At 44.9% G+C, this 12069-nt stretch overlaps 1 protein-coding gene across 1 annotated transcript; it reads right to left on the bottom strand.

The window, feature by feature from the left end:
* Positions 1-2957: 2957 nt before the first annotated feature.
* Positions 2958-6806, bottom strand: LOC147331458 (MKRN2 opposite strand protein-like). Its single transcript, XM_086293776.1, has 4 exons — positions 6165-6806; positions 5888-5937; positions 4255-4423; positions 2958-4024 (listed from the first exon to the last, which is right to left on the bottom strand). Exons 1-4 carry the CDS (start codon positions 6365-6367, stop codon positions 3793-3795), a joined length of 654 nt encoding a protein of 217 aa, XP_086149902.1. The 5' UTR covers positions 6368-6806; the 3' UTR covers positions 2958-3792.
* Positions 6807-12069: the final 5263 nt, after the last annotated feature.

The raw sequence follows: 12069 nt of genomic DNA, 5'->3' as shown, positions 1-12069 counted from the left end.
AAGTATTCAGAATACGTTACTGTCATTGAGTAACGTAACGGAATACGTTACAGAATACATTTTGGGGCATGTATTCTGTATTCTGTAATGGAATACATTTTAAAAGTAACTTTCCCAACACTGACAAACAGTTAATGCGAGACAAATCCAGCTGCTCATTAAAGCTTTCTGGATTGATCGAGTTTACGGATGTATCCGTGTATCTCCGTGGTGCTGATGCTGCGCTGAGCAGACAGCTCCTGAAGTGTCAGAATGTGGAAATTTCAACATCGCTTGAAAAAACTGCCAGCTAGCAACGTCCCTCTCACTGGTAGGCTAAGTTATTTTTAGCTAATTACAAGTTGAATCTGGTAGTTGGGGTTGTTAGCTAAGATACTGTCATTAAGAAGCGGCACAACTAATGTGTCTATGCAACAAGGGCGTAGATTTGGCATTTTAAATGAGAATAAGAAAGAAAAGTATTTCTTTGTGCCCCCCTCTCCCTGTTAATGCCCTACCTGCCCCCCTGGCAACACTTTGCTAGACCCGCCCCTGCACAGTTACCAGCTGTCAGCTACATAAAAAAGGATCCTGGTGTTATTTGTCTCTCAGAAACAGTTCATAACTTCAACTCATCCATGTCACCTAAAAGGTAAACCTGTTTCTCCATCACAGCTCTGATGATCCAGTAAGGACATCTCCTGGTTTCATCTTCATGTTTCCCTCTCACCACATATCCAAACCATATCATGACCAGCAGCTTTTACAGCTGTGGCTCCAGCAAACATCAGCTGATACTAGAAAGTAATATTAAATAAATTCTAACAACAGCTGATCAAACGTGCTGCTGTTGTTTAACGCGACATCTGCTGGTTTCCTCTTTCTGGCACAAAGTGAGAGATAAACAAGAGAGAAAAGCTGATCAGCTGATCATTGATCAGTTTCATGATTGAAGGAGCAACAGGAGAGGGAGGGGGAGGATGAGAGGAGAAGAAGCAGCTGTGCAGCGTAAAGACGCAGAAAAACTGCAGCTTTGTGTCTTTTTCCATTCTAGCTGAAGTCCGGGACAAACTGTGTTTCTTTTCACCTCAATACCAAACGCATAATAATTTCTCTGAATACAAAACGATTCTGTTTTTTACAGGACGGTCATGCCGACCACAGAGCTAGCCTTCCTGATCAGTTTCTCCAGCCTGGATGAGTCCTTCTTTGCTGTGCTGCTCCCCCAGCACACCACAGCATAGAAAAGTACTCCAGCAACCACCGACTGGTAAAACATCCTCAGGAGCTTCCTGCAGATGTTAAAAGACCTCAGCCTCCTGAGGAAGTACAGTCGGCTTTGGGCTTTTTTATACAGGTGCTCTGTGTTGCATGACCAGTCCAGTTTATTGTCCACCCACAGCCCGAGGTACTTGTACTTGTTGACCACCTCCACCTCCTCCCCCTCTATCTGAACCGGCAGTGGACCTTCTCTGGACCTCCCGAAGTCCACAACCAGTTCCTTAGTCTTTGAGGTGTTGAGTTGCAGGTGGTTTGTGTGACTCCATGCGACAAAGTTCCTCACCAGACTTCTGTACTCCTCTTCCTGATCATCCCAGATACACCCCATGATGGCCGTGTCATCTGCAAACTTCTGAATATGGCATAATTCAGAGTTGTAGCAGAAGTCAGAGGTGTACAGGGTGAAGAGAAGAGGGGACAGCACAGTTCCCTGTGGTGCTGCTGACCACAGTGTCAGACGTGATGTCCTTCAGCCTGACGTACTGTGGTCTGTCGGTGAGGTAGTCGGAGATCCAAGCCACCAGGCAGGGGTCCACCTGCATCCTGTTCAGTTTTTCCTGAAGCATACAGGGCCGGATGGTATTAAAGGCACTGGAAAAGTCAAGAAACAGGATCCTGACCGTGCCTTTTCCCCCATCCAGGTGTGAGTGGGCTCTGTGTAGGAGGTACAGGATGGCATCCTCCACTCCGACACCCGCCTTGTATGCAAACTGTAGTGGGTCCTGGGCATGTTGTACCTGTGGTCGGAGGAGGTTGAGGAAGAGCCGCTCTAGAGTCTTCATAAGATGTGACGTCAGTGCCACCGGTCGGAAGTCATTCAGCTCATTGGGCCGGTTCATTTTGGGGACCGGGACGATGCAGGATGTCTTCCATAGGGCGGGCACTCTCCCCAGTCGCAGACTGAGGTTGAAGACTCGTTGTAGCGGCTCCCCAAGTTCAGCAGCACACGCCTTTATGTATGTGTTGTGTTACTTTACAGATTATTTATCTTCAAACATAATTAGTTACTTTATTACTTAGTTACTTTTTAAAAACATGATACACAACCTGAATAAGTAGAATGTAGAAGAATGGGAGGCAGAGCCTTCAGTTTTCAGGCCCCTCTTCTGTGGAACCAGCTTCCAGTTTGGATTCAGGAGACAGACACTATCTCTACTTTCAAGATTAGGCTTCAAACTTTCCTTTTTGCTAAAGCATATAGTTAGGGCTGGACCAGGTGACCCTGAATCCTCCCTTAGTTATGCTGCAATAGACGTAGGCTGCCGGGGATTCCCATGATGCACTGGGTGTTTCTTGTTCACTCACTATGTATTAACAGACCTCTCTGCATTGAATCATATCTGTTATTAACCTCTGTCTCTCTTCCACAGCATGTCTTTATCCTGTCTTCCTTCTCTCACCCCAACCAATCACAGCAGATGGCCCCGCCCCTCTCTGAGCCTGGTTCTGCTGGAGGTTTCTTCCTGTTAAAAGGGAGTTTTTCCTTCCCACTGTCGCCAAAGTGCTGCTCATAGGGGGTCATATGATTGTTGGGTTTTTCTCTGTATGTACTGTACCATATGAAGCACCTTGAGGCGACTTTTGTTGTGATTTGGCGCTATAAATAAAATAGAATTGACCTTTCAGCCCAATTCTATTTTCCTGCATAATCCATCACAATGTAATCAAATGAAAAAGTCTCTTTTTAAAATTTATTTTATTTGTTTTAATCTTTGCATCAAGCAAATATTAAATTATATGCAACAGTGTTTAAAAGTGTTTAACTTGTTTAACATTTAAACCTATCACCTGCAGCATATAAAATAAAATCGTGTTTTGTGTATATACTCTTTCCAACAGATGAAAGTAAAACACATCAGAAAAGAAATAAAATCACAGATTCAGCAGCACTGAGTCGTGTTGCTCTTAAATTTATTGTCACCAGTTTAGCAGGAGTGGGGCGGGTGGAGGTTTGCCCACAGCGGTCATGTCAGTGGGAGGATCCGGGGGTTTCTCTGTGAATGTCACGTTCCCGTGGCAGCGTGCTCGCTGCTCGCTCAGATCTGAAGTTTAATGTTTCGCTGTAAGAAGTTTTCTTCCCACGCAGAGTGTACAGTGGACGCTAATGTTTTTATCACTTTTTATGGACTAAAACTCAAAGTAATGTGAGTACTTCCACGCTTTAAATGCTGCATGGTCGTACTTTCACGGTCATGGCGATGACCATCCCGCCACATTCTGCCCCCTGAGGGTGAAAACCTGCAGCTCCACGCCAGAGAGCTGCAGGAAGTGTGATTTAAGAAACTTTATTTCAGAATAAAATAAAAGATGTAATTTCCTCTGAGACCCTCGGTGTGGCTCAGGGACAACAAAAGGTCAAAATTCACACAACTAACGAGCTAAAGAAGATCAGGTGGAGGACGAGCAGCCCCAGGTTCAAATCCTCACACACACAGACATGAACCAAAGCTCTGTGTCTGTGTGTGTGCGTAGGTCAGTTCATTGCACATCAGGTCTGACACTGAAGCGTCACATGTGACCAATGACAGCTGCTCAGCTGCTGGGCTCCGCCCCCTGAGCGTGCTGCTGTCGGTCCACCTTGTAGAACTGGTGTTTCTGGATGTGCCGGTACAGCGTGGTGTATTTGGACACCCTCCTCATCCTCGGCAGGATGAAGGTGTGGGTGAAGTCGTCTCTGCTCAGAGCGCCGCGGCCCTCGGCTGCCAGAACGCCGTTCACAAAGTGCAAGCAGAAGCTGAAGCAGTTGTGGTTGTTTTCATCAAACCTGCGACACACAGAGAGAAAAGCTGTCGACAGATTTCTACACCTGCAGGTGATGGTGGTGATGGTGGTGAAGGCGCCGTGGCGGCGAAACACGCCTGTGTCTGGCGACCACCGCGGGTCACCTCGAACCTGTCTGACAGCGAGGGAGGCTCATAACGACAGAACGCGTTCAAGCTTCCTGCCTTCAAACAGCTCTCAGGTAAACTGTCAGGAAGGTCAGGTGTGAGTTACCTGTGCCAGGCAGGGTCCCACATAGGCCCGTCAGAGAAGCGCTCCAGGTACTGGTCCCACTGAGCGAGCAGGTGGAACATGTCGGGTCGGACCAGAGGGACGCTGATGCTGCGCTCCCAGCCGCTCTGATCCCTGCGGACGCCGCCACGAGTGTAGTTATACACAACACCTGCACACAGGTAGGAGGAGCTGATCACTCTGATCACTGGCCACGGGTCATCGATCACATTGATTATTGATCATTGTTTGGCTGCAGAGCTGAAATCTGTCAGGCGCTGCGGGAGGATCACATCACATCTGTCTGAGATGAATGATTCATAACGTTAAATTTAGAGAACATAAAAATAAATTATTTATAAAATCTAAATTATTAAAATTAGGAGATTTAGTGAAACCACGGACACTATTAATTACGTTTAAGGCTAAAAAATAATATTTTGCCTTTTAAGTTACAAAGAGTATTTTTAACGTGTTCGGGGGGAGAAGACAGAAGGAAATTTTATTTTAAGCGTCAGCTACACAAAGATTAATGAGTCCAACGGTTAGAGGTATACGACTGTGGAAGTGTCTTCATCATCATTTAAAGAGTTGTATAAATTTACATTGTTTTAAAAAGTGTTACATGTATAAAATTAAAATTAAAAAACTAAGCTGTAGTGCCTCTTCACCTCACTGTACAATACCTTGTGCAATACTTTTTGTAAATAGTCAACAGTGCAATAGACTCAATACTTGAAATGTGCAATTCACTTGTATTTTTATTTTTTATTCCTATTTATTCTATTTATCCCCTTTGTATATTTTATTTATATTTGTCTCTGTATTTATATATGTGTGTGTGTGTGTGTGTGTGTGTGTATATATATAACAATTCTGTAACTGTAACTTCGGTCGTTGCTGTGCTTTTTGGAAGTCGAATTTCCCAGAGGAACCCACCCGAGGGATTAATAAAGTTCTATCTTATCTTATCTTATCTTAAAACGATAACTCAATATGAAATTGGAGTTCACTGAAAAAGGATCCATTATTTTATTTACTCATCTTTTCTCCTTGTTACTATGTGGAGTGGTATATTCTGATTGTAAATGTGTTGTTAGGACCGGAGATAAATGTTAATGTTAGTTTGTTCCTTGACTTTTGGTGCCCGCTTGCAATATAAGTTGGATTGTAGAGAGGGGGCGGGGTTTAATAAGAATATTTTCTTCTTCCTGCTGCTTTTCACACGTGGTTGCTTTACTGATAGAAAGTGTGGTTGGTTTGTCTGAAAGAACTAACTGTGGAAGCTGTTGACCAAGTGTGAAATAAATAAATGAAATGTTTAAACGTGTCTGAAAGTTTGATTTTGGTGTCAGTCGGTAAAGTCGCCGACTGACACCGACGCTCTGCACTCGCCTTCGTCCTTCCTGTCGCCGTGACCGAACTGAGACGTGGTTGAACGTCTTTGATTAGATGAAATCAGGGATATGGCAGGTCGGGGGCGTGGTCAGCGATCATGTAGCGTCCTATTGCGAGAGGATGGTGACTGTCTGCGAACGTTTGATCTGAAGCTGAAACGACACCTGACCAAGCCTCCACCTGTCTGCTCGCACCTGAGCCCACGATCACCAGGTGACCTTTGACCTCAGAGACCTACCTTTGGTGTTGGAGATGCCGGTGTGAAGATCAGCCGCCCCATCAAAGTCTCTGAGGATCAAACAGCAGGATACACTGGTTAGACTGGGTACACTGATTGGACTGGTGGGATTGATTTAGTAATTCTACTGGGTACACTGGTTATACTCGTATCACCTGGTCCAGTATGATGACTGGTTCAAACTTCTTCATGTTCCTGTGGGTACACTGACTGTGTACCTGGCAGTGTGCTCACCTGTGTGTAAACACCTGAGTACCTTCACCTGTGTGTGTGTTACCTGTCCAGGTTGTCGTGTGCAGGTGTGACCAGCAGGCAGCAGGACGTCTTGTGCCCATTGGTGAAGGGGGAGGGGAGGCTGACTGGCGCCTCCTGCAGTCTGCTCCCCCTCAGCTCCTCCCCGCAGCTCGGGCACTGCTCCGGCACAGAGAAGCAGAAGATCTCCTTCTGACAGTGAGTCAGACGGATCACGCTGCGCTCCATCACCTCCTCCTCTCTCGTCTCCTCTCGTCCTGCTCCTCCGTTTCTCCTCTTTGACTTCTGCCTTCCTCTTCTTCTCTCCTTCTCCTTTTCAACCGTCTGCGCGGTTACAGCCTATCAGATAACATCACTGTCTGGCCCCAGCCTATCGGGTTGTGGGTGCAGTCACAAAGATGGTCACGTGACCAGGCTCACCTGTCACTTTTTCCCCTCGAACAAGGCGACCTTTGGACTGCGTGGGCAGTGTTGTCACGGAAACGGGACCTGAGCTGCAGTGCATTCTGGGATTTCAATGTCCTGTAATCACAGGCCTGCTTTCATTTAAAGAGCACATTTAAAAACACAAAATGCTGCACAAAAACAAAACAAAGAGCACATCAACTCACACCGCTCCAAACGGAAAAAGAGACTTAAAAACAGGAAGCGAAGATGCCTGTCTCATATTTAAAGGCAACGTATTCCAAAGTTTGGGAGACACAGTTGAAAAAGTTCTCCTCCAAGTTCCAGCCTAGTTTTCGGGACAACCAAAAGCAGCTGGTCAGCTGATCTAAGGGCCGGCGAGGGAATACAAGGCTGAAGAACATCAGAGAGGTATGGAGGAGCAGGACCGTTCATAAGCCAATGTTAGGACTTCTGTGATAAACAGGAAGCCGACGATGAGAAGATGCTGCGTGTGATAGTGAAGAGACGGGCAGCAGCATTTTGAATAAGCTGAAGACGTTACAGCAGGAAGTGCCATACAAAATAAAAGACAGAGAAACTTGAGAACAACTGTCATTATTTCCAGAGAACAAGGAGAACAGCCGGCTTTGACTGCAGTCGTCACTGAGCTGTGATTGGCCGAGCACACAGGACACGCCTCAGTTTCTCCGTCTCACCTGTCAGGAACACCTGATACACGAGCTTCGAAGTCAGATGACAGATTTGCATCTCACTGGAAGTCGACCAATCACATTTCACTTAGATGGAAACCAGAGGTTCCCGTCACTCTGACACAGTCAGAAGATCTGACATCATCCGGTTTTATCATCACGTTGAACGTGACTGAAGCAGCTCTGCTTCAGGGCAGCTTCCTGTCCTGAGACTCTGATCGTCTCTTCCATGTTTTGGTTCTGCACCAGATGAGCCGATCGCATTTCATTTCCCCGATCTCCTGCACGACGACACGGCTGACCAGCCCTCCCCTCCGTCAGCACCAGCTGCTGCCTGTGGGCCTCAATCTGCCAATTGCAGTGACTTTTACTTTCCACAATAAAACAGACCTTTCAGCTTTTATTTTGAAGAGCTGGATGTAAATGTGCTCGTCAGCACTCGGCTCAGCTTCTGTAGTTTTAATGTGGCTGTAAATAAAACAGGCACTATGGAAAGATTCAGGCGTGTTTCACAGCATGTCTGTGGGATCGCACATACCGACCTCATCATCAAACACACTGCTGCTTGCGCTCTATCTAACCTATTAGTGTTAGGTGGGGTTGGGGGGGCACCGAGGCTCTCATTAGTTCCCAGAACTTAAAAAAATTGTGCAAACTCGTTGCCTCAAAAAAAGTAATGCTTACTGAAGATAACGACATCGTGCTCAAAGTTTCTGACTGTGCAGGACGAACTTTTACCCTCTGACAAACATTTCAGCTTCTACTACATTCAAAAACTATTTGTGGTAACTTTTTAAAATTTGCTGACACACTAATTAAATGCAACTAAATCACATTATGTTTGATCTCGTTGAACTTTAGAGATTTCTGGTACAACATTTAATATAAACACTGTATGATTTAAACATAATAATTAACAACAAACTTTTATTTTCAAATCCACAATCAGGTGATCATCCAACATCCTGTTCTACTGAACAGCAAATGAGTACAATGTCATCACTGTAGCTTTTGTTATTTAATTATATTTTAAATATTGTCATGGTCCTGAGTCTGAGGACTCGGTGTTTTGTGTTTCTTTACATTATTCTTTGTTCTCGGTTATTCTGTTTTGTATTTTGTTTAGGTTTGCTATGTGTTAGTGTTTTGTTTCATGCCTGCCTGTGTTCCCTCTGTCTGTCCATGGTGTTATTGTGTATGCTCATGAGTCTGCCGGTCAAGTTCAGTGTCCTGTCTGGGTCTCTGTGTCTGTTAGTTTCCTGTTTTATTCTGAAAGTTCATGTCTCATGTCAGTGTGTTCAGTTTTACCTCTCCCCTGTCTCGTTAGCCTAATTGCTCCCAGCTGTGTCTCCCTCCTGTGGCCCATTCCCTGATTACTCCCCGTGTATTTAAGCCCTGTGTTTTCCTGTGCTCTCTGTCGCGTCGTCTGTTTAATTCCTTCTCAGTCTGCATTATTCTGTTACCCGGTATTCATTCTGCGTCTCTCTGCCATCTCTCTTTGTGCATTTTGCTCCTCCTCCCATGAGTGTCTGGTTTAAATGGCCTGTATTTATATAGCGCTTTACTAGTCCCTAAGGACCCCAAAGCGCTTTACACATCCAGTCATCCACCCATTCACGCACACATTCACACACTGGTGATGGCAGCTACATTGTAGCCACAGCCGCCCTGGGGCGCACTGACAGAGGCGAGGCTGCCGGACACTGGCGCCACCGGGCCCTCTGACCACCACCAGTAGGCAACGGGTGAAGTGTCTTGCCCAAGGACACAACGACCGAGACTGTCCAAGCCGGGGCTCGAACCGGCAACCTTCCGATTACAAGGTGAACTCCCAACTCTTGAGCCACGATCGATTTAAGTTTTGTTCTTTAGTTTTCCCAGTTTAGGTTTGTTTACTCCCCGCTCTGCTCTTCCTGTTTTGTCACCTTCTCACCGCTGTAAATAAACACTCACTCGCACCCCAGCCAGTACCTGCATTTTGAATCCTTTTTTCAATACACCACACGACTGCCCCCAGCCGTGACAAATATGATCACATTTAAATGTTATATTTAGTTGTTAGCCTATTTAATAATCTCACAATGAAACAAAGTCTCAGATGTAATTATTCTACACCAAGTTTAGGCTTCCTGTAGCTTTGTATTGTAGTTACATCACTGACATAATCAATATAAATGTATTTATTGTCTCCAGATCAAACAACACAGAAGCTGGCGTGTTGTAGTATGTTAAGGATGGTTTATTTCCATTACTGCCTGAAGAAAGTCTTTAACACTGTCCCAGCTTCCCTCCAGTACAGTGGCAGTGGCTGTGGGTTGGAGAGCCAATTACCTTGATCCTGCAGGTGACCATCTTCACTGACTGCACCACCTGTGACGGAGGACTCATCTCACCTGATGTAAGCAAACATATTCTTTAGAACACCGACTTATTTGCTTTCTTAAACGTTTTTCTTGTATTTGCTACAGAACAGACCTCAGGACAGACAATCGAGCTGCGTTATTACACTATTACCAAACAATATTGTAAGTTTGATATAAACATGATGCCATCCATCCATTTACTTCCACTCATCTGCAGCTGGGTCGTGGAGACTGGCAGTCTAAGCAGAGAACCCCCACACCTCCCTCCCCCGTAGCTCATCCAGGGGAACTCCAGAGTGTGCTGGTCCTGGGACACGCCCACAACCCCTCAGCCAGGAGGCATCCTAGTCAGACCACGTGAACTGGCTGCTTTCAATGTGGATGAGCAGCAGCTCTACTCTGAGCCCAGCTTGAGTGACTCTTCACCAGGATGGACTCCCTCCACATCACTGCAGCTGTGGCCCCAATCCATCCATCTCTCGTTCTCGTGAACAACACACTCCTCAACTTGGGGCACCAACTCATCCCTGATGCAGAGTGGGCACTCCATCCTTTTCTGGCTGAGGATCGTGGCCATAGATTTAGAGGTGGTGACTCTCATTTCAGCCACTCCACACTCAGTCGTGATTCGCTCCAGTGAGAGCAGGAGGCCACCACCTGATGGCTGACCAAGCCCAACAGAACCCCAACAGGACCCCTCTTCAGCTTCATGCTCATTACCACCAACAGGCACCAACCACCCTAAAGTCACAGCTCCTTGCAGCAGCCTCAACGATATCCATCCTCAGCAATGTTCCCTCACTGCTGGCACGGTTTCTGCACACAGAAAATCTGCTTTGTGCACAAAAACAAATCTACCCTGAATTGAAATTAAAACTTTAACAATTCTGTTTTGCAGTGTTAGTCAGTGAGTGACTGGCTGATGCGATTCACATTCGTATATACGCAGCTAATCAACGTGGTTGACAGGCTATGACAGCGTCCTTATGTTAGTTGTTAGTTGTTTAGGGAGGGGAAGTTTTAGGAGTGACGGCGTGTTTGAGATGTGAGAGATTTGCGACGTTTAGCACAAATCTTGTGTAGTTAGTGTGTAGTTAGTGCGTAGTTAGTGTGTAGTTAGTGCGTAGTTAGTGTGTAGTGTAGTCAGTAGTGTAGTTGTGTGTGTCAGAACAATGAGGCGACTGCTGAGTGTTACAGGTGTTACAGCAGTGACACATCTGCTGCTGTCAGGCCTGCAGGTATCAGGCTGTTGTTCTCCTTCATCTCATAGTGGACAGAAATTATTTTTGGAGCGGCACAAATAATCTGTGTGGCATCAGATTTGATGCAGAACAGCTGATTGTTCTGTAAATAGTTTGAAATGTTTATTTTAAAGCGCATTGGCTGCATTTTTAGGTAAACAGCTGCAAAACACTTTGTTGTTTGCATGACTCAGTTACTTTTTTGAAGAAGTAACTATATAATTAATTACCCAGCATTGGTCATTATTTACTGTATTTCCAGACAGAGTTACAGACTCTCTCCCAGACCACAGACTCACAATACAGTCAGAGCAAAAATAAATAAATAAAAATTTTTAAAAAGAAAGTTGTGTTTTCAAGTTATTTTTGCTTCCAGTAGTGTTAACATGCTGCACATGGACAAGATCTTTTTTAAATTCTCATTGTCAGTGGGCTAATCAGGTAATTAAAAGTCGTCTAACATAAATGCTGTAATTTGATTATTTTAAATAGTCCAGTCTGTTTTTCTTAATGTTACTGTACTGGAGCAACTGTAACCCACATAATTTCCCTTGGGATTAATAAAGTATGCTGATTCTGAAAAGCTCGAGTAAAGCAGGCAACCTATGAGTTGTAATCTTATTTTCGATTAAAGACAATATTCGGTTTACCAGTTTACCACTCCAGCTTAGTCGACTCTTGGAGTCTTTTAAAAGCAGTTGAATACTTCCGGTTTAATCCACCCTTCTGCTGATATTCTTTCACTATTTGTGTTTTGTTGTTTTGTTTTGTTCTTGTGTGTGTGTGTGTGTGTGTGTGGGGGGGGGGTACCTTAAATTCTTTTGTAACGTGATTCTTTCTTTATTGTGTTGTAATTGTTGTTCATTGCTTTATGACTGCCGGTCTGTGAAAAGAATATTATGAATTAACTTTATTTACCTACTAAATGAAAACACTGCAAACATGACGCATGTTGGAAGGAAACTTCTCTGCTGTGGTAACACCACCAGCTTATATGACGACATGAAGAGCACGAAAAAGTAGAAAAGAAGAAGCAGGGACAGACCCTGGCAAAGAAACTCCAACTGAAAACACTCAAACACTTTCAGCTCTATTTTATTACCGAACACACAGAGACCTTCACATTCCAGCTTTTCAAAAATCCCACTTGCAAAATAACAAAAAAACCTGATTGTGTTGTGATTATTGTGTTAAAAGAGACGCTTTCCACGGGTTCGTACTTCCGGAGG

The sequence above is a fragment of the Aulonocara sp. 'chitande type north' Nkhata Bay genome, linkage group LG5, assembly GCF_057382095.1.
Source record: "Aulonocara sp. 'chitande type north' Nkhata Bay isolate Kocher_YH1m ecotype deep benthic linkage group LG5, A_spYH_male_GT1.1, whole genome shotgun sequence".
In the NCBI taxonomy this organism is placed as follows: domain Eukaryota; kingdom Metazoa; phylum Chordata; class Actinopteri; order Cichliformes; family Cichlidae; genus Aulonocara; species Aulonocara sp. 'chitande type north' Nkhata Bay.
The sequence above is the reverse complement of the archived record's forward strand: the minus strand, read 5'-3'. Positions and strand labels throughout refer to the sequence as shown.

Excerpts from the sequence above, each read along its gene's own strand:
- LOC147331458 (XM_086293776.1), bottom strand. The coding sequence starts at position 6,367 with ATGGAGCGCAGCGTGATCCGTCTGACTCACTGTCAGAAGGAGATCTTC. Across the intron at positions 4,424-5,887 it reads CGGCATCTCCAACACCAAAG|GTGTTGTGTATAACTACACT; the intron begins GTAGGTCTCTGA and ends ACCTGTGTGCAG. Across the intron at positions 4,025-4,254 it reads TGGGACCCTGCCTGGCACAG|GTTTGATGAAAACAACCACA; the intron begins GTAACTCACACC and ends TGTGTGTCGCAG.